The following is a 27,966-nucleotide window of genomic DNA, read 5'->3' on the forward strand; positions in this document are numbered from 1 at the left end:
GATTAACTGTAATTTTCCCATTTTGTTCTACTGCAACACATTTTCAGATGCAGTTGAGTTGACAACCAGACAGATCATCATCTAAAATCATCTAAACTTTTGAAGACCACTCGCTGTGCCAAAATAATGAGTGCTTTCCATAAAATCTTATATAATCTGCAAGATGATGCTCCTGCAGACAGACTGGACCTCAGGTTCTTTCTTCCCTGGAGAGTGCAGCACCATCGAATCATCTTGTGGGAAACACTTACACATTCAAAGAATAAATACCACATGATACTGTGTCTCATTTCTTTAGATACTTAAAAGAACGTGCCTATTTCAAGATTCAAATGAGTTCAAAACCTAAGATACATTCACAAATACACCACATATTCTTTAAATGTTTGTATTTTTAAAGATTATTTTCTGTAGTTTTGCAAGAAGAAATGTACAATTTAAATTATTTATTGTATAAAACGAGACATGATTAGGAAAAAGTAGAACTTGTACCATAAAGAAAACAATAAATCACTGTAAAAACATTCCCAACGAACAACAACAGATCCTTAAACAGCAATGATCTTAACACCGGTATAAAAAAGTGGACCAGCTTAAGAGATAAATGCAAGGTTCTGCTGTGATCTAACCCAACCTGAACTAAAGATTTGTTCATAAAACCTCTGAAGACCAGTTAAGACAGACGAGGGAATCTCTCAGAAACAGAGGGCTGAAGGAAGGATGAATGATAACCTCACAAAACAATAACAGGACTGTTTACTGCCACAAAACAATTATTTATAAGCAGGGAAACGTTGTAAACAAACTGTCTCAAAGGACTGACAACAAACTTTTGCTTTGGGTCATTTTTGTTCTTTTATTTTAAAATGAATAGTTATTTGGATGTCAGTTTAACTTAATATCAAGTCTGTGCCATTTTTTTAAAACAGTGAATTCAAGAAACATAGTCCACTGATCTGCTAAAAACAGACATATTTAATATACTTGTTTTTCTTTTTACACTTCTGCAAACTTATGAAGTCCTCCACTGACATCATCTTTTCTTGTACACACAGGGCTTCAACTCCAATTGGACTCTCTTCACGTTTTTCGGCACATTTCCTGTCTTCGTGAATTCAAAGGAGTAGAAATGAGTGTTTTCTGTGTCCTAAAAAGGGAAAAAAAACAGCAGTTATTCTCAGAGGCTAACATATCTACCGGCTTCTACGTTCTTCGTGTTTTATTCAGAATGACTTAACGTTTATCAACGTGTATTAATCTTAACCGCCAGTTAGTTTCCAACAATAAACCCGCTCACTGAATGTTCTTTTCAGCCTGTGGTTTCCTCCCGGCGGTTAATGCATGATATAAATGATAAAACACTCAGCTGGCAGCTGACTTTTAGGAGTAAGTATAAATCAGGATTTCTGTACTGACTGGAAAAACTAACTTTTTTTCAAATCCTTTTATTTAGACTTCACAGCTGAAACTAAAAGTGGAGGATGTAAATAACTGAAGTTCACCGTAACACTGCCCTCTCTTTATATCAGTTTCACTTTAGGGCGGTGGTGCAAATGCTTGCACAATAATGATTAATATTTTAAAATGCCATACGGATGTTCCCGTCTCCTTAAACATGCTCGCTGACGTGGACTCACCTTGTACATCATCTTGAATCCAAGACTTGCCAGCCCCGTCATAAAGTTTCTCACATTGTCAAATCTACTCGCCACTTCTGCGATTTTAAGGATCCCCCTGCAAACGTCACGGAAAACTCATTAAAAACACAAAACAGGGGTGAAGCCAAACATATGAATAATGACTCCACATCACATATTTTACCCTGTTTTTAAGACTCGGTTGGCCTCTGCTATGAAGTCTGGCAGGTTGGTTCCCATCAAAGAAAGACAAAACACGGCGATGTCTACGGAGTGGTCACGAACAGGTACCTGCACATGCAGATTGATTCCTTTTATAGAAAACAGAACACAAAAGAGCCTGTTTGACTCTCGTATGGAAAAATACTCACCCTGGACATGTCGCAGACCGTGACGAGCTCGCAGGTGGCTGCCAGGTCGAAGCAGTGCACTTTGTTCTTCACACTGCGAGCTATCTTACAGTCACCACAGCCAAAGTCTGCTACCACCAGAGAGGGAGGCCTGGAGGGAATGATTAGAAAATAAAAATCCGTTTTCAACCAGGATCGATGCAGCCTTACGAGGAGCAGTAGATCTTTTTTTTTTTACAAGACACATTGTTCTTCTCTTCATGTATTGCTGATGTCAACAAGACCTTCTCCTCATGGCAGAGAGTTGTGTTATCTGCTGCAAGACTCCCGACGGTCTTCTACATATGAGTGAACTGTATTTACTCATTACTACAGATTTGTGAGGTGACGTATGTCATTTAATTTTTTGAGATGACCTGTAAACTGTCCTCTGGAGGCTGAACTTGCCTTCCTGACAGGATTTTATTATGAATAATCATTGTTATTAATCAATCCAGAGATCTGAATTTAGCATCCAGTGGATTCAATTACCCACTGGACCTTTTGCTAAAAGATTAATCATTCATATGGAGATAAGATGACAAGTCTTCGTTAACTCTCCCCATAGAGAAGAAGAAGTAAAAAGAAGAATTGCCAATATAAAGTGACAATTTTCTGTTTGATTTTATGAGCTAAGAGTTTTTTTTTTAAATCAAGTAAGGTTAATATATAACAGCAACAATATAGGAAACGTACTTTTTCTGGATGTAGGAGATGATGACGTCCACCGGGTTGGCTGGCCACCTCTGGACCTGCGCTGTGTAACCTTTGTGGTAAATCCTGAAGGCCTGCGGGTCTTGTTGGAACATCCGCCTCGCCTCGCCGCTGGTTGTGGTGTACAAAACCTCGTTAATGTATCGGAATCGCGCCGACTCCAGCCGCTGCTCCATGCGGGACCGGAGGCTGTCAGCGGGACTTTGTTTCACCTCCTCCTCCTTCTTCTCCGGAGCTGCTGCTGGGTCCTTCTGGTCGGCTGGTTTCTCATCTTGGTCCGTTTCCTGGGTGTTGAGAATCCTCCAAAGCTTTTTTCTTTTCAGAATCTGCTCCTTGGTCAGCTCATGTTTCGGATCTTTCGTAGGAACCTGCTGATCGTTTGTGATCTGCACTTTAAGTTCACCTGCTTTCTGTTTTGATCCATCACCAGAAGATTCAGATGCACCTTTTTCAGTTTTGTTGCTCTTAGTTTTTTTCACATTTTCTTGTCTCTTGTTTTTTGTTTTCAGCAGTTTAGTTTCTCCTTCTTTTTTCTGTTTTTGGACTGCTGGCTGAGCGATTTTTTTGCTGCTAAGTGAATTTATTTTGATTTCTTTTGACTGTATATCAGAGGTCTTTGCTTTGTTTACATCCTCCTCTGGTTTATTCTCTCGGTATTTATTTTTACATTTCCTCTTGTTCCTCATCTTGTTTTTCCACTGTTGTCTGGTCATTTTCTTCTCACCCTCCAGCTTGTTTATAGTTACTTGTGGAGATTCTATAATTTCTTCATCTTTCGTCTCTCCCGCAGATGTGCTCTTTAGCTTCGTTTTCCCTTAAAGAAGAAGAAAATGGTCAGTATTTTATTTTCCTCTTCAGCTTGGGGAGGAGTATGAACATTTAACCATTGCATTGGAGACTGATATTGAAACTTTAACTGAACTTTAACTGATTCAACTGAAAAACATTTTAGAAATCCACAACCTATAAAGTCATAACTTTTAATATAACACAGTACTTTTTTCCCAATTCTCATTTGGTTTAGATCAGCTCAGCTTCTGTCTTTAATACTTACCAGGCTTGTTTACTTTCTTCTTCTTTGGTAAAGGTTCGTCCTTCTTGACAGTGTGGCTGATGTTTCCATTCTTTTGCTGTTCTTCCGACTCCTCTGCAGGCTTTCTCTTTTTCCTTTTCTTCCTCTTCCTCTGACTGTGGGAAGGATCTGCTTCTCTCTCACTGTCACTGTCCTGCTTCTGGTCATTGCTCTTCCACTCTGGTACTGATCCTAGAGTCTGCAGGGTGCGCAGCAGGCTCTTCCTCCCAACAACCTTGATTGACTGATCGGGGAATAATATAGAAAATATTTGTTAGATTTTTCCAAATGGTTGTGGTAATGTCAGGCTAAATAATACAGATACACTCAGCTTTCCACAGCACTGCCACTGTCAATGATCCAGTCACGCTTTTTGAAAATAGCTATGTTTGGTACATAAAAATTAACTGGCTACTGAGCTTTTGGTACATTTGCCTAACAAAATCACAAAACCTCTGTACCTTTACATTTGTGCTGCTGTTCGTCGTTTGGATGTTTCCCTGGACACCTTTACTCAAACCTTGAACGTCTTGTTCATCATTCCAATCTTCATCTTCATTGAACATTTTTCTCTGTCTTGCAAAAAGATAAGACACGTAAAAGCCACGTCCGCCAAACAGCTAACTGCTAATGTTAAGTCTCACCAGAAGGAACTGATACCGGAACGAGTGAATCTTATTCAGATTGTTACACAGTTTGTGTCGATGTTTACGAAGCTGGTATGACAACTGCTGTTCTTTAATGAAAGTATAAGTGGATAAAAGCCATGACTAAAACGCAAGCAGAGTTTTCTTCTGAGGAAAAAGCCATGTGGTTGGTTTGCGTCACGTGGTGTCAAGGAAGCAAAACAGAGCCGTGGGCGCACATCGATGACGTAGGAGACCGGATCTCTGGGACATGAAGTTTTGTTGATGAGACTTGAGAGTACTATGTAAAACAGCACATAAGATCAACATTGAATTATGCACTATTGTCAATCTTTATATTTTATTAGGAGAATTTCACATCCATAAATGTAAATTCCCAAACTCTTCTCCATTATTTTTTTTTTTTTTGATTGAAGTTGATTATTATCTTAAGTCTTTTAAATTAATTACAAATAGGAAATGTATATCAATGATGGATATCCATTCTGAGATTTTCAATCATTAAGCTGTCACAAATATAATTTTCATTTTATGCGAAACATTATAAAGTCGGTCACACCAAGGTTTTCTTTCTTTTATGTATTTATTTATGTATTTATGTATTTATTTATGTATTTATTTATTTATTTATTTAATTTTATTTATTTATTTATTTTTTCTAATTTTCTTGCTGTTGTTGATGATGCATGACTGTGCTCTGTGCTGCTGATGTTGCACAGGTTGCGAACTAAAATGTCTGCTTGTTGTACATTGTATATTGCACACTTTCAATACAACTCCATCCCAGCTCTCTTTGGGTGAAAGGCAGGGTCCACATTGGACACCTGATCACAACGAGGCCACAACCACACAAACAGCCACACACAGTCACACCAAAGTGAACTGCTTATAGTGAAAAATGTGTTTAAAAACACTAATAACTCCCCTTCAAATGAGCCCTTTCAACAACCTGTCCATTATGCTTGTAGTGTCCAAGCATGAACTTTTTCATTTATTCAGGGGAGTTGTTCATGTTTTTGCACAAATAAGCATTGTTTAAAAATGTATTGATAGCAATGTTGAATATTTAGTTTTTAGTTTGGGAACCACTGAATTAGCCTAACATACATGTTTTTGGATTGTCTGAGGAAACGACAGAACCTGCCCCAGTGTGTGCAAATTGATACAAATAAATCTAAACTCGCATTTATCAACTCAAAAAAGTGTTTCAGCCATGAGAAAACATTTTTGTGTCTGTTCTTTTTTTAATCTTTTTTATTTGATTTAATGTTTTTTGACAAACTGATAACTCTGTAACACTATAATATGAAGGGTAGTGTATCATGTTTCGTTTATCTGAGTTCTGCTATTGTGAATCTTGTACACTGTTTTTATTTATTTTCTTTTTAAATTTTTAAATTTTTTTGTTGTTAATTTTTTTACAAACCAACATGACCGGCGTAATATTGTCTGCGTAGAATTGTCTGCAGATAAGACCACTTGAAAAATGCAAGAGTTTAACAGATCTAGAAAACACAACATGAATGGGCACTTGTTTACAGGGTTTGATTTCTTGGTTTTGGTTCTCAAATTGTCTACATTTTTTGATATTTTTTTTCTGCTTTTTCTTTAATATGGTTAAAAACATTTGAGGTAAGTCAACAAACAATCTTTTGTTGATGTAGGTCATCTGCCAGTTTATAATATAATTGGTTGAACCAGATTAACCTGAACCCACCCATCCATCCACCCATCCATCCATCCATCCATCCATCCATCCATCCATCCATCCATCCATCCATCCATCCATCCATCCATCCATCCATCCATCCATCCATCCATCCATCCATCCATCCATCCATCAGAAACCTTCCAGCTGTGAGACAGCAGTTTTATTTCTCTTAAGCAATCTATAACATGTTGATGCAAAAAATAAACACACCATGATAGCTTACTATACTGGGATATTCACACTCAAGTATATTTTATGGTTAGTTTTACAGAGATTAAAAAATGTATATCAAGAAAAAAGATGAGAACAATATTTTTTTCACCAAAGGCCTGTAAGGTTCTTATTATCACAGAAGACCTCAGAAGCTTCAAAAGCTTGCCATATGCAGGTAACTGCTATTCAGCTCTAGCAGCACCCCCTCCTAGTATCACTTTTCTGTTTTTTGTTTTTATTTTTTTATTTTTTACACTGTTTTTAGATCCAAATAAATAATATATAACTGTATAAAAGAAAAAACTGAACACATGACCCGAGGATATGAATAATTGTAGTTGTAGTCACACCCAGGACACAGTGTGTTTGAACTGCTCCCCTCTGGACGGCGCTACAGAGCTCTGTAGCCAAAACCTCCAGACTCAGAGACAGTTTCTTCCTCCAAGCTGTTGCTCTGATGAACTCTCATCACTCATATAGCCTAGTCTCAGAGTAATCAACCACTGTGCAACAATAATAATAATAATAATAATAATAATAATAATAATAATAATAATAATAATAATAATAATAATAATAATAATAATAATAATTAAAGCTGCAAGCAGCGATGAACGGGCCCTCGCACTCACAGCCACCGCCCCCCATAAGCATATCAGACATGACACCACCCACGACTTCCTATGTCAAACCATTCAAAAGTTATAGCAGAAAAAAGGGACAACCAATCAGAAGAAGGGGCGGGGCTAATTCAAGCCAATGAAGGTCAAGGACTCCATACAGAGTCTGATGACACCACCCACGACTCTTTATGTCATACCATTCAAAAGTTATGGCAGAGAAAAGTTTTCCAGGTGGCGCTGTTGAGCCATTTTGCCACGCCCATTAATGCAAACCATGAAAGATCAAATTTATCGCCAGGCCTGGCTTGCATGCAAAATTTGGTGCCTTTTGGGGAACTATCAAATATGGACCAATCAGATGAAAGGGGGGCGCGCTTTTTGGCATCTAGCGTCGCCACGGTAACACTTTTGAAAGAGAAAAGTAATGCGCGTAGTCGCAGGATGGAGACGCATATTTTGATGTATAACACACCTGGGTGCACGTTACGGTTCGGGCCGTATTAAGTCTCGAAGGAATGGCATATATTGCTCCAAAATTACGTGATTAATTCAGAATGTTCAAAATGGCCGACTTCCTGTTCAGTTTCGGCCATAGCGCCAAGAGACTTTTCTTTAAGTTGCGACATGATACAGGTGTGTACCGATTTTCGTTCATGTACGTCAAACCGTATTATGGGGCTTGAGGCGCAAAGTTTTTTCTGTCTGAACAAATCAGATGAAGGGTGGGCACGCTTTTTGGCGTCTAGCGTCGCCACGGTAACGCTTTTGAAAGAGAAAAGTAATGCGTGTTGTCGCAGGATGGAGACGCACATTTTGATGTATAACACACTTGGGGGCACATTACGGTTCGGGCCGTATTAACTGCCGAAGGAATGGCATAAATTGCGCCAAAGTGACACGATTAATTCAAAATGGCCGACTTCCTGTTCGGTTTCGGCCATGGTGCCAAGAGACTTTTCTTTAAGTTGTGTACTGATACAGGTGTGTAGCGATTTTCGTGCATGTACGTCAAACCGTATTGTGGGGCTTGAGGCACAAAGTTTTCAAGGGGGCGCTGTTGAGCCATTTTGGCACGCCCATTAATGTAAACCATTAAATATCAAATTTTTCGCCAGGCCTGACTTGCATGCAAAATTTGGTGACTTTTTGGGCACGTTTAGGGGGGCAAAAAGGCCCTCCTTTCGTCAGAAGAAAGAAAGAAAGAAAGAAAGAAAGAAAGAAAGAAAGAAAAATTCCTACAGATACAATAGGGCCTTCGCACTGAAGGTGCTCGGGCCCTAATAATAATAACCACAATCATATGCTGTAACAATACACCTTTCAATAACCATGTCTACCTCATACTGCTGCACCTTTCACTTCTTTTTAAAAATTATATGTTAATAAGAGCCATTTGTTTATTTACTGTACAGTGAGCGAAATAACCGGAGTCAAATTCCCTGTCTGGCATGTTCAAACTTGGCCAATAAACCTGATTCTGATTCTGGTAAGGTTCTCAGAAGCTTCAAAAGCTTGCCATATGCAGGTAACCTCTATTTAGCTCTAGCACCTCTGTGTAACTTTTCTTTTTTTGTTTACTCTGTTTTTTACGACGGAGTATTAGGGCCAAAGTAAGACAAAAACAATTTGGAAATTACGAGAATAAAGTCATAATATAATGAGAATAAAGTCGTAAAATTACGAGAATAAAGTCGTAATGTTGCGAGAATAAAGTCGTAATAGAATAAAGTTAATATTATGAGAATAAAGTCGTAATATTACGAGAATAAAGTCGTAACATTACAAAAATAAAGTGGTAATTTATGAGAATAAAGTCGTAATATTACGAGAATAAAGTGTTAATTTATGAGAACTCTAACAGGAAGAGCATCTTCTCCCTGTGTTAAAATGAGGAACATTGAGCATCTTGTGAAATTATATTTATAATATATAATATATTTAATATTACGACTTTATTCTCGTAATATTACGACCTTATTCTCGTAATATTACGACTTTATTCTCATATTATTATTACTTTATTTTCGTAATTTCATTTTTTTTTTTGTCTTAGTTTGGTCCTAATACTCCGTCGTAGTTTTTAGATCCAAATATCAAAATAAATGACATATAACTGTATAAAAGGAAAAACTGAAACACATGACCCGAGGATATGAATAAATGGTTCCGCGTTAAAACGACGGCGTAGCCTACGCGGAACCTACTCCGTAGGCTCTGCGTTGGGGTAACGCGGGACCATAAATCAGCCGTAACCGTGGCTGCAGTGCTCGCCGCCGCCGGCAGGGGGCGCATCGCCGCGGAGGGCGTGGGCGTCACAGTGCTCGTTTTCCCGGAGACAACCAAACACTGAGCAACGACATAAACGAGCTTAATTCATCCTTTAGCTGCCTTGTACCACAGCAGGCTGCTGTATAAGGTAGGTTTATCTCCACAGAGACAGCTCGTTTGAGTTCAGACCACAGAAACGACATTATAGTGATTTGTTTTGAGTTAAATGTATCAGTCGGCGGCGTCACAGTCGGTTAGCCTGTTAGCAGAAACCTGTTTGCAACCCATTTTTACTAAATCACACCGTGTTGATGATAGTGAACCGATTTTAGTTCATATTTCTGTTTAAAGTGGTTGTAGGGATAACCCCTGGGCGGTTCTGTCTGGAGCTGAAACAGCTGAAACTTTTTAAACCCATCCCTTCCGCGTTAGCTGGATTGTAGCAGCACAGCTAATTGAAATGATTTTAATTCATTTTAAATCTTCACTGTGATAACAGTTTATTAGAAACCAAAGAAGAAATGTGAACCCCCGCCCCCCCGTTTGTAGTGATTTCTCAACATTCCTGTGCCATATGTGTGGTGTGTTTGTCTTACACTGAAACTAAACTTCCTAAATACAGTATAATGATTCATACATATAGATAAAGCAAAACTGCAATCTTTCTTATTTTCTTTCTGTATCTAAAACCGTAACACCTTGTTTTTGTCTTAAAGTGTGGGACTCTTTACATATAGATTAAGGACAGTTGCATCAAAGCTTTACTTTTGTCATATTGTTTGCTCTGTAATTGGAAAATAGCCCAGTTATTATAAAGTCTATTGAATAATCAGAATTAAGAGTGACGTCAAGATCTTATCAGGATCTTTAATACCACATTAGACAGACATAATAATCAAGTGGTAACATTTATGCGGGGCCTCTCCCTACCTCATACACATCCTACCTGCTTTCTTTCTTCTCATACTGCACTACTCTTATTTTTATTCCACTGTATATACTGTTTATATTTTGTAATTATATATTTTTTTTACTTTTTTCATCCTACTTTCACTGCATGTGTGTGTTCTGTGTACTGCTGCTGCACAAAGTGAATTTCCCCACTGAGGGATGAAGAAAGATCTATCTATCTATCTATCTATCTATCTATCTATCTATCTATCTATCTATCTATCTATCTATCTATCTATCTATCTATCTATCTATCTATCTATCTATCTATCTATCTATCTATCTATCTATCTATCTATCTATCTATCTATCATAAAAGACCCTTTGATGGGCTGTTCAGTGTTTTGTAGATTTGCAGGACATGAAAGAGGGTGCAGCATTTGGATACTGGATAAGGTCAAGATGGATAAATCTGACTACCCTAGTGAACAAGATGCAAGTCATAACCACATTTTATGAGTCACAGTTGCATCAACTGCATACCCACCCAGTTTTACAAAGATGGATAAGATTACCCAACACCTCTTACTTCTTTGGATAAAAAGTTACAATAAAAGTCCACCTGACATGAGAGCTTGTACAAACTATTTTCTGATGCCTTTATTCACTTTTTGTTCTCCCCCCAGTGTTACTGGAGTGCCACAGAGCCTCTGTGATTGTGTCCCAGATGAGGAACTGATGCTGGGACGAACTCTCCTCATCCCGTTTCCATTTAGCTCTGCATCTGCCCTCACGGGTGCACTTTGACAGAATCCATCCAAAATGGATGATATCTTCACGCAGTGCCGGGAAGGCAATGCAGTGGCAGTTCGGTTATGGCTGGACAATACAGAGAACGACCTCAATCAAGGGTGAGTTACAGTTTATTTTCTTGGCAAAAGGATGTCAGTGGGATAGAAAATTCCCAAACCACATCTGTTGGTAACGATCCAAAGTGCTGATGTGTTGTTGGTTTTTTTTAATAGCAGTGAGTTTTGTTTTTCTTTTTAAACATGTTTTTTGGAAATGCTCAAAAATAATCAAATGTTGGGATCATTATTTGCATAATACTTGCCACAGCATGAATTTTCAATGCCAGATAACTAAGTGTGCAGCGTCCCTGCTGAGTTTAAAGGATGCTGTCTTGAATTCAGGCGCTGACAGGGGATCAGATCCCGCCTTTTTACTGCTCAGTAAGATTGTGGCCTCGGACTGAACCCATTTCCTTTTGGGTGCATGTTTATGTACAGAATGCCACTGAGATAATTCAGAAGCTTGATGTTGGACAGGAAGCATGCTGCGATGGTACAGTTAGTCACGCTTGCAGTTGTTGCTGCAATTACATTTCTGGCTCCACAGACAACAAAGGGCATTGGACACAACCCTGGACAAAACCTTTTGTGCATGAAATTCTGCAAGCATATATCTATATAAATGTTTTAATTTAAAAAGAAAGGGGAAACTTTGCACAGCTTGTCAGTCCAGTTTTTTTTTCTTTTGGATGTTCATGCCCAATATTTGGACCAGCTGTATTTGTTTTCACGGCAAACAAATAAAGAATGAATTGGACAGTTTAATAATGTGCTCTGTGTATCTTGGAGTAGCTTCCCTTTTGTCTATTTTTTCTGTCTCTGTACATTAACTTAAGGATAAAAAATAACTTGAATGAACTCCCCCAAAGATTGTTTTCTGTAATTGCTGTTAATTGTTAGCAAATGCATATACATTTTAAGGATGACAACAGCTAAACATCTTTTTCTTTTCTTTTATTTTTTGTAGATATAAACCTGAACACGTTTAACTAGGAGAGAACCTCATTGATGGTTTTGATTTAAGGGGTTGAATCGTGTTATTTAACAACTATATTTAAAATAACTGATTGATTAAAGCATCTAATCATGGATTATATAAAAATAAATATTTATTGCATTTTAATGATATGCAGAAAGTAGTTGCATCACAAACTGGCACACACAGGATGGTCAGTAGACTTCTTTTTAGAACAGCTTGGAGCAATTAGTGCATAGATGAAGATATTTGTTTTTCCTGAATGGTTTGGTGTCCCTTTCTTGTGATTTCACTGATTACATTGAGCCCTTGTAGACCTGCTTCCCCTTATGTGGCTTTCCCATTAGCTGATTACATGTCCAGTTCCTTTTTACCGGATGAAACATCCCCACCAGTTGGTTTATTCTTGTATTTTTAATTTTCCCTACAGAAGCTTTCCTACCTTCCCTCTGTGTTCTTTGTAAATCCACTATTTGCTGGACTATCTGATCTTTACTATAATATTTTACATGGCCTTCGGTCATGCTGTGTTTACACTGATGTTACTCCCAGACAAAGAGTAGTAGTGGAATGCTGAATCTCCTTACAAGGAGTAAGACATGGGCCCCAAGGGAACGCTTGCCACCTACCAAAGAGAAAGGGGAGGAGATTGTTGTAGTGGGCAGGGCTGGATGTGTGTGTGTGTGCACGCGTGTGTGTGTGGAATGCATAGTTAAGCTATGGCAGCACACATCACTTTCCGCTCTTCTTCTAATATGTATCCGGTATTTGGCTCCCAGTGGTAAAAGATAAAGCCCCTATTTCCTCTTAGTCCTTCTCTAAAGTTTAGAGGCCTTAATTGCCAAGTTTAAAACCTATTCTTCCAATTATTTCTTCTATGGCAATCAGCTTAAGCCTTCTCTGTATGTTTTCGATCGCCTCTTCAGCCTTTAATGCCGAAACCTGTGATAGTTAAAATTGTCTGAAAATTCACACGAAGAATTATACAAATTCCTTGTGTGGTTAAATCTGAATAATGATCTAGTGATATTTCTTGTATAACTAGTCAAAATCTCCTACGATGATGTCTACAGATGCCCTTTGTCATTGGACCATCAAAAGTAAACCCCAGTTAGTCAACTTTTCTACCACATAACATTAACAAAAGCATCAAATTCACCCATTTTAGTCCAGTTCTCTTCGGAGAGCTTCTGCATAGTTCACCCACAGCCTCCATAATTTGATAGACTGTCGATACGAGTTGGAGCCTGTTGGTGGTGGTTTATTTTGAAAAGTGATTGGATTCTCCACATCATTCTTGAGCCCGATTTGTTAGCTCAATCTGCTGTGGTCAGATTGGTGCATGTGAACACCGAAACAGGTTGCATCTTCAGTGAAGTAGAGCAGACATTGTAACACATTGCTTCTGGGACGTTTGTAAATCACACTGCAGCGTTTCTGGTGCAGCCACTCTCATTGACTAGAATGGCTGCTTTTCACAGCAGCTGGTGAGGCCTGGTGGGACTAAGATGTTGAGGACATATAATCAAAGTAAAATAAATGATTGTCAAACTACTCAATAAATTAAGGTTGTCCCGATCAGGATTTTTTAGCTCCCGATCCAATCCCGATCACTTCAATTTGAGTATCTGCCGATCCCGATTTTTCTCGATCCGATCACTTTTTTTGGCTCCCGATACATTTCCGATACTTTTTCCTGATCAGATACATTTTGGCAATGAATTGAAAAAAAAAAAGAGGACTAAAACTAAATTATCCCATGTTTCTTTTATTGTCAATTGGAGAACAACATGGACATATATTTCAACAAAGCTTAACAGCACTGGTGCCACAAAATGTACTCACTCACTCACTCATCTTCTTCCGCTTTATCCGTTACCGGGTCGCGGGGGCAGCAGCCTCAGCAGGGATGCCCAGACTTCCTTCACCCCAGACACTTCCTCCAGCTCTTCCGGGGGGAGTCCGAGGCGTTCCCAGGCCAGCCGAGAGACATAGTCTCTCCAGCGTGTCCTGGGTCTTCCCCGGGGTCTCCTCCCGGTGGGACATGCCTGGAACACCTCCCTAGGGAGGAGGGACATGCCTGGAACACCTCCCTAGGGAGGAGGGACATGCCTGGAACACCTCCCTAGGGAGGCGTCCAGGAGGATCCGGTACAGATGCCCAAGCCACCTCAGCTGACTCCTCTCAATGTGAAGGAGCAGCGGCTCGACTCCGAGCTCCTCCCGGGTGACCGAACTCCTCACCCTATCTCTAAGGGAGCGTCCAGCCACCCTGCGGAGTAAACTCATCTCGGCCGCTTGTATCCGCGATCTTGTCCTTTCGGTCACTACCCAAAGTTCATGACCATAGGTGAGGGTAGGGGCGTAGATTGACCGGTAAATCGAGAGCTTCGCCTTTCGACTCAGCTCCCTCTTCACCACGACGGTCCGGTACATCGACCGCATAACTGCTCCACAAAATGTAAAAACATGAAATTGTAAACTAAAACAAAAAGAAGCAGAATAGTGCAATAATAAAAATAAATACATTTAACTTCAAAAGAGGTAGTTGAATGACATCCAGTCAAACTCACAAACACAAGAAAATTAAACTACGTTTTGGCTTAACCTTAGTGCAACATTCTGAATGGCATGAAATGAATAGCAGCAGCTTAATGCAACATGAACATATATAAAATTTCACAATTCAAACATGTAAACCATGTAAGTTTCGCTTACTTACTTCGTTAAATGCAACGATATATTAACAATATATAAAACAAATTAATATATATTAAAAACATTAATAACTAGGTATGTCCCGATACTTTTTTGGCCGATACCGATGTTTTGAAAATGCCGTGATCGGGCCCGATCACGGCATTTTAAGTGTTAAGTAAGTGTTTAGGTAAGCTTATCAGATTGGACTACATTTAAAAAAAACTTTAATAATCCCTGGAAAAAAAAATATCAACTTTTATTTTAATAACTGATTGATTTAAAGCTAATATTTCAAATAAAAGTTAATTTATATTTTTTTATATTATATTTGTATATTTAAATGTTTGTCTTTTTTTTTCTTAATTAGATTCAATCTTACTAGATTTACTGTTCAACATGAGACTGACACAAAGCCTGTCATGTAGCCGTCTTCCCTAACCCATCCCTGCAGCCTGATGCGCTACTACGGACTGACTACTACTTTGCTCATTGACAATTAATTACAAATATGATATATGAAGTGCGCTGCTAATGGGTTTGAAATACTGGTGGTGGATCGAATCAGCTCAAATGACTGCTTTTCTCCATATTTCAACGTACTATAGTCATATTTATTATGTATTTATCCTTCAAGATCTGATTACATCATCTTCAGGGAACAATAATATGAATGAAATCAATATTTTTTTTTCCATTGAAAAGATTAAAATCAGTATATTACAACAAATACTGAAGGGGAGACTTTTTTAGTTAATTTCATTAAGGCTTTAACGAGCAGTAACATTTTTACATTTTTTTTTTTGTTTTTTTTCAGAAAAGCCTCAGATTTCTTTTGTATTTCCAAATAATACCATAGATGTTGGAGTGCTTTTTTTCGCCTGACTGATGGCCTTTACTTTATGAAAATTGATGACATGAAGTTGTTTCTTGTTGCATATGTTGCAATCCAACATACTTAAGCGCGATGTCATCCAGATAGTTTAGTGGTCCAGAGTCTTGTTCAAGCATGTGTTGTTATACTGAAACTGCTGAGGAGTTTCATTTGGTAGTTGGCAACTCAACTAAGAGGTCATAAAGTTGTTTTCAGTCCACAGTAGTTCAACCCCAGTTAGCTCTGCGTATAGCCACGTATCAGAGAGATAGATAGATGTTTGTGTATATGAAACAGAGGATATTAACCTGATCCCACACAGCTGTTTGACAGTAACAGATGACTTCTCTCAAATACCCATCACTCATTAGACTCCCTTTGTGGCCTAATAAACAATGAGAGCACAGCCTGTTCATCAGTCTAAATTAGCTACCAACACACATGTCTTAAACATTGAGGAAAAGAACATACAAGCTTTGATATCTGTTGGTTTCCTTAGCTAGAATATTATTTTTTTTTAATCAACATTATATTAATTGGACTATTTTGAACTTTAATCCTATTTTTTGGGGTGCCTTTTAAAGCTGAATTAAATTGAACTGTATTCACTGGTGCGTTATCACTTTGTTACATTGTTTTGAAAAGTGTTATACAAATTTATTATTGGAAAATCTCCAGAGTCTGCATGCACAATATTCAAATAATGGCTCGGATCAAATGCAAAGCCTATACAGTGTTGGTAATGGACAATTAGTGAATTGCACCACTAGCAGAAATGGCGGCCATCTAAATTTATAGTTTACACATTCTCTAATAAGAGTGTTTCTTTCAAGACGTGTGCCTGTTCACTACTGTTCTCTTTGTCCGCCAAGCTGTACTCTTTGTGTTAAAAAAAGTTACGCATAATTTAGGGGTGGGTGTTGCCAAGAGACCTCACTGTACTTGAGTCAAAATACAATACGATATTGCAATATCCACATTTTGCGATGTTATACATAGTTTGCTGAAAACTGTAAAAGGCATTATGCATCCTAAACTCAGAGTTGCACATACATCAGATGTTTGTCATGGGACAAACTGAGTCAAAACAATGTAATTCAACTTATCCATGGCATTTTATTGTAACTATACAAGCTACAGTTACAACATATTTGCATATGTTTTTCATGTTATTTACATTATATGAAATTAACATTTACAATAAAGTCGTACTGGATTTACAACCCGTCTGACATGATTTTATTCATTGAATAAAAAAAAAATCGATATTCAAATTTTGACTATACCGATAAAGTATTGCAATATATTGCCATATCGATATTTTTGCCCACCCTTAGCATAATTAAGGATCATTTAAAAGCAGCAACGGGTTATATTTTTCAGGCAAACTGTCAGAAGGTTCAGCTTATGGAGTTTTATAATTGGGTGCCTTTTCTTTTCCTGTATCAAAGTTCTTTGGTGCAAGACAATTCCCACACCTGTACTTATTTCTGATTCTTTTCACTTGTTAGATGCTTGTAATTTGTTTTCCCTCAGCTGAGGTTTGTCATTTGACCTTATGGGGATGTCAGTGCAGAGACATAAAGGGTGCAGACAGGGGCTCTTCCTCTGGCTCTTCAATCTGCCAAATTGAGCTCTGCTGGCAGGTGGAAGTGCCAGAAATAAATTACCACAGTCTGTACGGAGGGAGAGAGCAGGAGAGAAGCCTGAAGTTGGCTTAAAGAGGAAATCCATTCCATATAAAAAGCCCTGAAACATAAATAAGTGCAGAAACCACAGGGCTGAACCTCTTTTGATGGAGCCACAGAAGTAGCTTTTCATTAGTTTAATGGGGATTTCAGACTTAAATAAGTAATAATGAGTTAATTACTTAATGGGGCTGAAACGAGTTTTAAAAGCTTTGCTGTGTGTCTTGTGAAAATTAAAAAAAAGAAGTCTTACATCAATTCTCAATATAGAACAGGAAGATTAAGGATTTATTTTCATTTTTCATGTTAGAATGGGTTCTGTTATTGAATACTAAATACATTGCAGTGATTAGAAAAGTTAGTTATGTGATGTGAAAGTTAATCAAAACCGGGAAGGCAGTGTAGGAGGGTTTCCTTTAGCACAAGTCAGTATGGTTTCAGGTAGACTTGAGAACTTCCCTGCTCTGGGTTGGTACTTGAGCATGGCCCCAAAATACTGCTGGGCAGCTGGTAGTGTTGACAATGTTCAGCTGTCTCCATGTCCTCTTCCAGCCGAGTCACTTCTTCTCATTCATCACCACCATCACAGTTCATGCAAACAGAAACGCAGTCACCATCTCAGCTCCTTCAGCATTGATCTTGTTCCAGTTTTTTCTTCCTGGCCTTCTTTATCTACTTCTTGTCGGCTGCCTCCTTCTTCTTCTCCTTAGTTGTCTTCGTCTCTTAAATACTTGAGGGAAAACAGTGGGAGTGGTGCATTACCACCACCAAGTGGTGTGGAGTTGTAGTTTGCCAGGTCATTGGATTCCACCGGGTCCAACACTTTAGTGGAGAGGCCAATGATGTAGACCCTGTCACACTTCCAGCTAGTGATGCACCGAAATGAAAATTTGTTGCCGAAAACAATAATAAACACTTGGCCGAATAATACCGAACAATGTTTCTTCGCAGTTTTTCATTTATTTTGCCAATTTTTTCACCATTGCATAAATCAAATAAATGTGCAGTGAAATACCCGCCAGTCACAATTTGTCTTACTGTACTTATTGTATTTTTTCTCATAATCCTTTTTCTTTTTCTCCCGTTCAAATCCAATTAATCGGGTCGCGGTGGGGCGGGGCTGATCTCCGCCATTTGAAGCCTTGTATAATAATTTTAAAAATCTGGGTTATTTTCTTGGAGGATCTCGTCATATCAGACGGTGAGGGTTCACGCACCGCATCGGTAGTACGAGCCTTTTCCTCTATTCACCTTATTTCATCATTTAGCATTTTGAACGATCAAGTAATAATAGTGCAACTATTAACTAATACAAATTTTGCAAATTTAAACATAAATTTCAATTAAATAAAAACAGCAGCTCAACTTACAATACCCAGCAGGCATGTAAACGAATAAGAAAATAAACGTGCAACAGTGTCATAAAGTAAGGTCAGTAATGTGCTTTTTAGACTGTACTTCTTACTTACTTACTTACTTCTTACTGTCCTTTACTGGCTTAAATAAATGTAATAAAATGTTTGTGTTTGAAGTGACCTACAATCTTCCTCTTCCTGAAACAATATGATAGGGCTCGGTTTTCGATCACTGATCGGATCGTGACATCCCTACTTTCTAAGTCACTTGCAAAATCCAGGCACTTTTCCATCATCATGGATAGTCATAATGCAGCTGTTGACTGGATGTGGTTCCGGCTAGATGTGCCAGACCTAAAAGACTTTTGTACCAATCAGTAATGTACACCCAGGTAAATCAACAGTAGGACCTAGATTTGAATTATTGAATTGAATCAATCAAGTACCCGGCATTAGTATATTTGGAAATGTAGTCAACTGACTCTTCATTGAAACAACTAGTTGTTTCATGTCAAACTATGAATGAAAAAGTTGAAGATCTAATTTTTTACAGAGTCTCTCTGTAATTCTGTTATTTGTCTTTTTTTTATGAAAACACAGTCATTAACTTCATAATATTTCCTTCTCACGCTGGAGTGTGAGTCTGAAAGCTCATAAAACCACAGAAGTCCGCCTTTGGGGAGTTTCTCTCTCTAGCAAAAGCTAATTAGTTTTTAGCATTTGGCCGTCTGGTCTGAGAGGAAATTGCCCTTTGAGTATGCCAGCCAGCCGGCCGCATAGATAGATGACTGTTATGGGACTGGGAGTCTCTGTGGAGGTCTTGATTCAGTTTTGAATTGAGCTCTTCAGGATGTGCGAATACAAGTCGATTCACTGTGGCGGCAGGACAGAGGCTTCAAATTCCTGCAGCTTCATAATGCTCCTCAGTTCTCAGACCCTTTCATCATGCTATCTGCCCACTCAGAATTTCAGAACAAGGGCATAACTTTATTAACCAGAGCACGGGGTTTGTTGTGATGCTTGCAGTGAGGTTCATATTTAGTAGCTAATTTTTAAGAGAGCCGCGTAAATAATCATAACAGTCCAGCTGTTTTAGAGGAAATCAGAAAGAGAATAAGGAAAGGCAGTGGGAGGAAACTTCAGAACAAAGACGAATTTGACCATGAGACCAAATTAGTGGAGAACAGGAAGCTCCCTCATGGCAGCTGGAGTTTGTGTCAGCAGCACTGCCGGAGGATGTTTGCAGTTTCTTCCACCCTTCACTTTTTCATTGACCCTCTGTCACTCTGCACCTTGTGTCTCTCAATCTCTGTCTTGATCTCTATGTTACTGATGCACTTTGTCATGAGCTCTGACAGCCACATGTGTCACTGTTGGTGTCAATGACACGGAAAGTGATGAATGCCAGAAGTCTGTTTAGCTGCCATCTCAGTCATGGTTGCATCAGCTTCCTTTTGAATTAGGAAGCAGAAGTAGTGCCAAGAAGCTTTTTTGAAGGTGATATTTTTAGTCCTTAAGGAGGAATGCTCCATAAAAAAGCTTCTGCCTCTACAATTTAGCTTTGTTATTCAAGCTGTACCGCAGAGATGTTTGCACAGAACAAATTCCTGAATTCATACTGTGCAAGTTTTTATGCCGTTTCCCTCTGATGTGTTAAACATGTTTGTGAAATGAGCTGACTGCAATGCTCCTCTGTCCCCGCAGAGATGACCATGGCTTCAGCCCGCTCCACTGGGCATGCAGGGAGGGCCGCTCCAGCGTGGTGGACATGCTCATCATGAGAGGAGCACGCATTAATGTCATGAACAGGGGAGATGACACGCCTCTGCACCTGGCTGCCAGCCATGGGCATCGCGACATAGTGGGAAAGGTAGTAGTAATAATAATAATACTGTAATTTAGCAGAGGCTTTTATCCAAAGCGACTTACATCTGACAGAACAAACACACAGGGAGCAATTAGGGTTAAGGGCCTTGTTCAGGGGCCCAAGGTGGTTCATCTTGGTTGCCATTCTGGGGCTTGAACTTGAACCCCTCCTCTGTAGCCACTAGACTACCACTCCCCAGGTAGGTTTTATGTACACACAAGGGAGCCACAATACTGGAAATTATTTTTTCCGGGTCCTCTCACTGATGGTGTATCACAACAGAGATGATCGTTAGAACAAAGTTGATTATTTTCAGCATTGGACTGTGAAATGAACTAGTGAATCTAACACCAGTCACAGTCAGAAACGGCTGTGTCTCAGCAAATTTGTTTCAACATACGATGTTACGAAATGATGTAATTTACAGATCAGCTATGAATACAAAAAGTCTTGTCAGATCTTGCTGTGAAGATGCTCACGTGTGATTTATAAAACATGCTTGATGCCGCCTAACAAGCAGTTTTAATGCAACACAAGTTTTAACGGCTCACTGAAAGTTATTGGGAAAAGATCGCTCCCTAAAACACTACAGGTATTGTAGTGCTCGCCAAAGCACTCCCTTTTCTCTGATTGCATTAATTTGCATGTAGGAATGCTGAAGTGATGTAACAGCCAGCTGCGAATTATGAGCAACTGAAACTTGCAGTGTAAATCCTCCATTGGAGGTGAAGTTTATAAACACGGGACTTCAAATCGATCTATTTTGAAGTAAACATTGAGAACTGTTGTTTGAATAGATGATATTTACAAATGGAGTTCTGTGAACTATGATCAACTACAGTTCATACCGTATTGCCATATCTAAGAGTTCCTCCATCTGTTCTCCAAAAGAAATAGTTTTTGAAACCACAAATTGTGCACAATCCGAAGCTGCAATTCTTGTCACAATAAAGGAACTCCCCTGTGTGTCATCACACGCTTTTACATTACGTATTAGATAAGTGGCTTTAATAAGAGATCCATTTTGTTCCATTTTTCTAAAGTGACATCAAATGTGTGGTTTTTCTTAAGAGGCATTGTGCAGTTCAGCATTCAGACTTCCTTTTTGGTGAGCGGTACATTTATTTTACTAACTTATGTGGTTAGTTTAACAACAACAAGACAAAGTGATGTGCTAAACAAATGTAAGAGTTATTAATGACTGTTTATGGAAGAAATATAAAGATTGTTTGAATGTCAGTGTTGCCTAGAGAGTTGTTGACATAAAGTGAGGCTTCTTTCTGCAGGGTGTCTGATTTTAGACTAGCTGCTAGGCAGCTATAGAGTTTAATATTAGGCATGTCTCAATTTCTCTGGTATGTGTCCACAGGCAAAACAATCTTGCACAATCTTTTTTTTTTTGCCAGCTTTAAGGTTCATCTCTGTATATAGCCCAAACAAGCTCTGACGAGCTTGTTTTTCTTTTTCATCTGATCCCGTCTCTCCTTCCTTTAGCTGATCCAGTGCAAAGCAGACACCAATGCAGCCAATGAGCACGGGAACACTCCTCTGCATTATGCCTGCTTCTGGGCTCATGACCAAGTGGCTGAGGTTGGTGTGCCCCCTGGTGGTGATACAATTAAAAGTGGTCAGTTTATATCCATGTCAAATTGTCATGTATGATTTGAACCAGGACCTTGTGAATAATGGTGGTCTGGTGAGCATGTGCAACAAATATGGGGAAGCTCCTATGGACAAAGCCAAACCTCACCTCCGTGAACTCCTCAGAGGTATCTTAACGGCCTATTACAATGGATTTGTTTCCCACTTAGGGTTACATTTATAGTATAAACTGTTAATGTTTCTGATTTGTTTCATTCAATAGGTTTTTTCAGGTTTTTAAAACTTGTTTTTCCTTCCAGAGAAAGCAGAGAAAACAGGTCAAAGTTTGACAAAAATTCCCTTCAAGGACACATTCTGGAAAGGCACCACCAGAACCCGACCCCGTGAGTCCCGACAACTCATAAATCCAATATACCACGTTTTGACTTGGTCACAATGCTTCATAAAAGAAATAAAATATATCTCATTGGCCTGTCATCTGGGCTTTTGATGAATTTACTATGTTCTGCCTCCTTGGTCTGCATTTCTCCTTAGTCATTGCTGAAGTTTGCTTTCATTTTTTATTTTTAGGCAATGGCACTTTGAACAAACATGCAGGCATTGACTTCAAACAGCTCTCTCTGCTTTCTAAAATAAATGAAAACCAGTCTGGAGAGGTACTCTCACATTCTTCCTGCATTATTTGTGGCTTATATTCATGCACAAATGCTGATGGTGGTACGTGCCCTTCTTTTTAATTTCACTATATTGATTTCTCCTCTGCAGCTTTGGCAAGGGCGCTGGCAAGGAAATGAAATTATTGTCAAGGTGCTAAAAATTCGGGACTGGACCACAAGGAAGAGCAGAGACTTTAATGAGGAATATCCCAAACTCAGGTAAATTCTGTCTTAATAAATAAATATATACGGTAAATAAAAGCCTCTCATTTTTGTTGTTGTGACCATCATGTGTCTGTTTATGATGTCTTGAACCAAACTCTGTGTATAATTTATTATGGAGGGAGGTGACTCCCACACCAGGCATCTGTTTATGTCAAATCCTCTGTGTGTTTGTCTCTTTTTTGTCCATCTCTCCCCTGACCCTCCCTCTTTCACTTCATCCCAGGATATTTTCACACCCGAATGTCCTACCTATGTTAGGAGCATGTCAGTCTCCTCCCGCCCCTCACCCCATTATCATCACACACTGGATGCCTTATGGCTCCCTCTACAACGTGCTGCATGAAGGCACTAGTGAGTACTTCCATACTGGTCACAAACTCCGTACTTGTCACTGGTTCTGGTGATTCGTAGGAATTTGTTTATTACACTGCAGCGTTTGTCATTAAGTTTTCATCAATTTTATGTGAAGTCATGATTTTGCTGTATTTCTGTAAAGAGCTTAAAAGCAGAGTGGCCTAAAGCTGTTGTTACTTGATTCTCATCCTCCTGTCAGACTTTGTGGTGGACCAGACACAAGCAGTAAAGTTTGCCCTGGACATTGCATGTGGAATGGCTTTCTTACACACACTTGAACCTATGATCCCTCGCCATTATCTTAACAGCAAGAGTGTAATGGTAAGAGGTCTAAAGGTCATATACCTGTCCAATTGTCATGGATGATTATATTTCATATTAATTATTTTACCGGTACTTAAAAAACATACAAAAACAACATCTGAACGTGTCATCTGAATCAGGTTTGTTTCTTCCACAGATAGATGAAGACATGACAGCAAGGATCAGCATGGCTGATGTCAAGTTCTCCTTCCAGTGTCCTGGCAGGATGTACTCGCCTGCATGGGTAGCCCCTGAGGGTATGCATCACTCACTGAACACAGATCCAAAGTGACAACCGCAGTAACACGAGCCCAAATGAGAATGATGGATGCAGAGATCTTCATATTGTCTCTGAGCCAAATGTAATTTGGAGCTGATTTCCCCCTTGAGATACACTGAAATTCAAGCAAGTAAGAAAAATAAACGTATTATACAATATGGAAAGAAAAACAGTACCAGCAGTGACGCAAACAATAATTGTAATCTCCAGGGAAGGTTTAAGCTTTTCAGGATTGTGTGGATTTGTCGTGACCAGTTACAAAGAGACCACGTCCACATAGTGTATGAACGCTCTCAAACATGAAATGGAGAGCACAGATTAGTTCTATTCAGACTGAAGTGTACACATCTAAATTTGAATGGACGTAACAATGCACTCAGTAATTTCAAAGATGGAAAAAGCAAAGGTTTGAGAGGCCATATGGTGCTCATAGAAAAGAAAACCCCTCAGGTCACCAAAACCTGGCTACATGGCATTCCCAGGATCATCATGTTTCCTGTCTTTCTTCTTTATGCTTTTTATTAAATTCCCTTTTAATTAAAGAGGAAATACCAGAATATAATTACCTGTATGTATATGGTGGCAAAATAAGCTTAATTTGTATTTTAATTGCTGGATAGATTGTACCACTTTTGTGTCACTTCTGGAATAATTGGGATCATAATTTGGTTTGAAAGAGGAGAAGGCATTTCTTTTGGGCACAGAGGAGGATGTCATGATTCAGTCACTGATGTGCCTGCGGAGAAGAGGGAGCTTAAGAAAAATAAACTGCACGATGTGAATGTCAGGTAGCATGATAGAGGGACGAGATGTAATCTAGTTGTTTTAAAGAGCACTTCCATCAGTCTGCACTGATTTATCAAGAAAAATTACAGGGTGTCGATCCTTACATTTACTCTCTGCATCTGTGATGTGAATCAGAGCTTGTTAAGAGTTCTACGTTTTATCTCCATGCATTCGGTTTCCATAGCAACACACACTACAGCAGCTATATCAGAGATTAAAACCCCAAAAGACTTGACTGTGGATGGTTTAGTGGGTTGATAAAGCACTTTAAAAATCTGCTCATGAATAACAGCTTGTAGTAGAGTTGTCTCATCATATGGCTTTTTTTGTTTGAGATTTTTGTTTGAAATCACGGTTTCTCTGTGTGTGCTCACGGTAATGAATTCATGATGTAAATGTCATCTGCACTAGTCTGAGAGAGTCTAATGTATCTCTCCCTAGCCAACTAAGTGCAATGCAAAAATATGCAAACCTGTATTTAAATGCACTCACCCACACACCTGGAAAAATCCTGCTTTCAAAAAAAAAGACAGGAAGCAGAAGAACATGATTGCTTGTTTTGAGGACCTTTTTTTTTTTTTTTTTTTTAATTAAAAAAACAAAAGCCATTATCAACATCTCTATGTATATCACATTTTAATTTAGAGGGACTTTCTACTTGATTAAGTTTTTCTGAGTAAAAATGTGTCAGATGTTGCATACATGGCAACTGCTTAACTAAACGGCACATCTGTTCAGCTTTAGGAATGTTTCTACAGGAAAAGAAGTCACCACCAGGACTGAACTAAGAAAAGCCTCCTATAATAAAGGTCCTGAAGTGATTATGTCTCAGCGGTTTGCCTTCTCAAACCCATTCTGTAAAAAAGCTTCTCATTTCTTAAACAACTCAGGCTGTTGGACACATTGTGGTGCCGTGGAGAGATGCTGCTCTGTTTCAAAGGGTCTGTATTCAGCATGATGTAAGCAAAACTAAAATAAAATAAGGGCTCAGCTGACTTCCTGAATATACAAAAATGATCAGGTTTACGGTACTATTAATAGGTTTTTCCTCTTTTGGGTGGTCTTGATGTCACACTCCTATTTTAGTGTACTCCTTAGAGTTTATTCCTATTCAGACAAAATAGTTTTGTTGTTTTTCTTAATTACAGAAAGTTGAGGTGCCCAAGGTGTGTCGTTTAGGTCACTGTGTGAGCTTCATTTGCTTCTGTTTGTGGTTTCCAGCTCTGCAGAAGAAGCCAGAGGATATCAACCGTCGGTCAGCTGACATGTGGAGCTTTGCTATCCTGCTGTGGGAGTTGGTGACCAGGGAAGTGCCGTTCGCTGACCTGTCCAACATGGAAATAGGCATGAAGGTTGGTGATATGTGCAAATGCAGATGAATATAAATTTCCCAGTTTATTAGCATAACTTTCAGGAAACATTTGTAATCTTACTAGTTGAATGCATTCACTGACTGTTTGGGATTTTTAGGTTTCCTTGGAGGGTTTGAGGCCGACAATCCCCCCAGGCATCTCACCACACATTTGCAAGCTGATGAAGATATGCATGAATGAAGATCCAGCTAAAAGGCCTAAATTTGACATGATTGTGCCAATTCTAGAAAAGATGCAGGACAAGTGAAACACCTCAACTCTCCCTTATTGAACTGGACACTGAATACCTGGATATCTTATCCCAGCTATGACTCTGATATGGTTGTGTGGTGCTTACCAGTATTGCCTTAAATTTTTCTGCTATCACAGTATTCAGTGCCACTGTAGCTTCTGATTCTGAGTTCAATAGCTGTCACTCCGTTCATATTGCATTTTTCTTCCTCACTCAATGTGATATTATGTTTTTATTACTGTCTATCACTGTCTTTGCCACTGCTTTGTTAATATTGTCTTTGCAGAACTTGGTATTGGTTGTCCATCTTTGAAACTGTAATCATGTCGAGAAGTACAATCTCTCTAATGACTGAACCTGTGGAGGTCAGCAGATGTCTGCTGGAATGAACCAGTGGATTTATTTACTTATTTTATCCAGAATCACATTGGACTTACTTTTAAGAAATAACTATCTTAAAGTAACTGTTGTGGTATAATGTAAGTCAGTTACTTTCTTAACCCACTTCAGTCCAACTCACTGTCATGTGGGGGGGTAGAACCTGTACGAGTGGTTAATGAGCAAGAGGAGGAGAACACTGGACACATCGCCAGTCCATCTCACATCTGCCCTATAATGGTTACTTAAAATTAAAGAGAATATAAATTAACCCAAAGCTTGTTTTGTGGAAAACATTTTGTCAATGCTTGTTGTTTTAGTGACAAACTAGAATGCAATGAGCAAGCATGTGGAAAAATAGCATGTAAGGTGATTAATAAAAGTCTGCGTTTGATTGTTCAAACTACAGCACGAGCTTGGCTTGTTTTAACCATTGTTTTCTGATCATGTTCTTTAAGTGGCTACACAAACCTTTTCTGCAAAAACTTGACATTTCCATTCTGGAGATATTAAGTTCAAAAGGCATTTCAAGGTCGATGAAACTGTTTTATATGTATTGTAAACATTGTATCATTTAATTGTTTTCATTTAATCTCAACATTTCTTTTTCCCCTTGTTAATTTAAATTCTGGTAATGTTGAACAAAAGGTTTAAGCAGCCTCTTTCCAGATATGTTATTGTGCTTATTTCAGAGCATATCTAAATGTCTGGGGCAGATATGCTCTGTTTTCATAGGTGTGAAACTGCTGCCACCGTGGGAATATTATGGGTTAAAATTGCATCCTGCAAATTGTTGCTTTTTTCAGTTTTGTAATTTCATTCTTGGAGTCCATCTGACTTTATATCCAGAGTCATGAGTTGTTTCCTTTGCCTACTTTGTTTCTTTACCTCTACCTGCTTGCTTGTTTGTGCTGAATCACATGGTTGAAGCCAAATTCAAGAATGACTTATACAGATATATGTATTTATATATACAGTATATTAAAATGGTACAATATGGACAACTTGAATGTGTCAGGTGTGTCATTTGTAGTGGAAGCTCGACACAATGGGTGAATGGATTGATATGTAAGGAATTATAAGGCAACATCAAATTTGAAATTGCTTATATTCAAGTGTGGACCAGCACACTTTGATTTTTCTTTTATTTTTTCTCCCCTCCATACTAGATTTAGACTAAACTTGTGAAACTAGAAACTGGATGTTCACAACCGCTTGCTTCAGAAATGTAAAAGGTATATAGTTAGTTGTATTCGTGGTCCTGCACAGGAAATTAACTCACAATAGATTTAATCGAAAGTATTG

General features: G+C 38.7%; 2 protein-coding genes across 2 annotated transcripts; one reads left to right on the forward strand and one right to left on the reverse strand.

Moving 5' to 3' along the window:
- Positions 1-470: 470 nt before the first annotated feature.
- rrp8 (ribosomal RNA processing 8) lies at positions 471-4,638 on the reverse strand. Its single transcript, XM_061719653.1, has 7 exons — positions 4,274-4,638; positions 3,795-4,056; positions 2,723-3,554; positions 2,009-2,138; positions 1,822-1,928; positions 1,638-1,734; positions 471-1,147 (listed from the first exon to the last, which is right to left on the reverse strand). Exons 1-7 carry the CDS (start codon positions 4,376-4,378, stop codon positions 1,034-1,036), a joined length of 1,647 nt encoding a protein of 548 aa, XP_061575637.1. The 5' UTR covers positions 4,379-4,638; the 3' UTR covers positions 471-1,033.
- Positions 4,639-9,298: 4,660 nt separating this feature from the next.
- LOC133441905 (integrin-linked protein kinase) lies at positions 9,299-27,665 on the forward strand. Its single transcript, XM_061719655.1, has 13 exons — positions 9,299-9,422; positions 10,852-11,076; positions 20,310-20,475; positions 21,967-22,062; positions 22,145-22,241; positions 22,374-22,457; positions 22,645-22,730; positions 22,840-22,949; positions 23,179-23,306; positions 23,509-23,630; positions 23,770-23,869; positions 25,900-26,030; positions 26,149-27,665. Exons 2-13 carry the CDS (start codon positions 10,988-10,990, stop codon positions 26,296-26,298), a joined length of 1,359 nt encoding a protein of 452 aa, XP_061575639.1. The 5' UTR covers positions 9,299-9,422; positions 10,852-10,987; the 3' UTR covers positions 26,299-27,665.
- Positions 27,666-27,966: the final 301 nt, after the last annotated feature.

This window comes from Cololabis saira, chromosome 4 (genome assembly GCF_033807715.1).
Source record: "Cololabis saira isolate AMF1-May2022 chromosome 4, fColSai1.1, whole genome shotgun sequence".
NCBI lineage: Eukaryota > Metazoa > Chordata > Actinopteri > Beloniformes > Belonidae > Cololabis > Cololabis saira.

What these genes read in the sequence shown, in the direction of transcription:
- rrp8 (XM_061719653.1), bottom strand. Translation starts at nt 4,378, where the DNA reads ATGTTCAATGAAGATGAAGATTGGAATGATGAACAAGACGTTCAAGGT. An exon ending in ATCTCCTACATCCAGAAAAA is followed by an intron (nt 2,139 to 2,722) that starts GTACGTTTCCTA and finishes CATTCCCTCCAG; the next exon opens with GCCTCCCTCTCTGGTGGTAG. An exon ending in GATTCAAGATGATGTACAAG is followed by an intron (nt 1,148 to 1,637) that starts GTGAGTCCACGT and finishes TTCCCTTTTTAG; the next exon opens with GACACAGAAAACACTCATTT.
- LOC133441905 (XM_061719655.1), top strand. Translation starts at nt 10,988, where the DNA reads ATGGATGATATCTTCACGCAGTGCCGGGAAGGCAATGCAGTGGCAGTT. An exon ending in CTCATGACCAAGTGGCTGAG is followed by an intron (nt 22,063 to 22,144) that starts GTTGGTGTGCCC and finishes GATTTGAACCAG; the next exon opens with GACCTTGTGAATAATGGTGG. An exon ending in CCTCCGTGAACTCCTCAGAG is followed by an intron (nt 22,242 to 22,373) that starts GTATCTTAACGG and finishes TTTTCCTTCCAG; the next exon opens with AGAAAGCAGAGAAAACAGGT.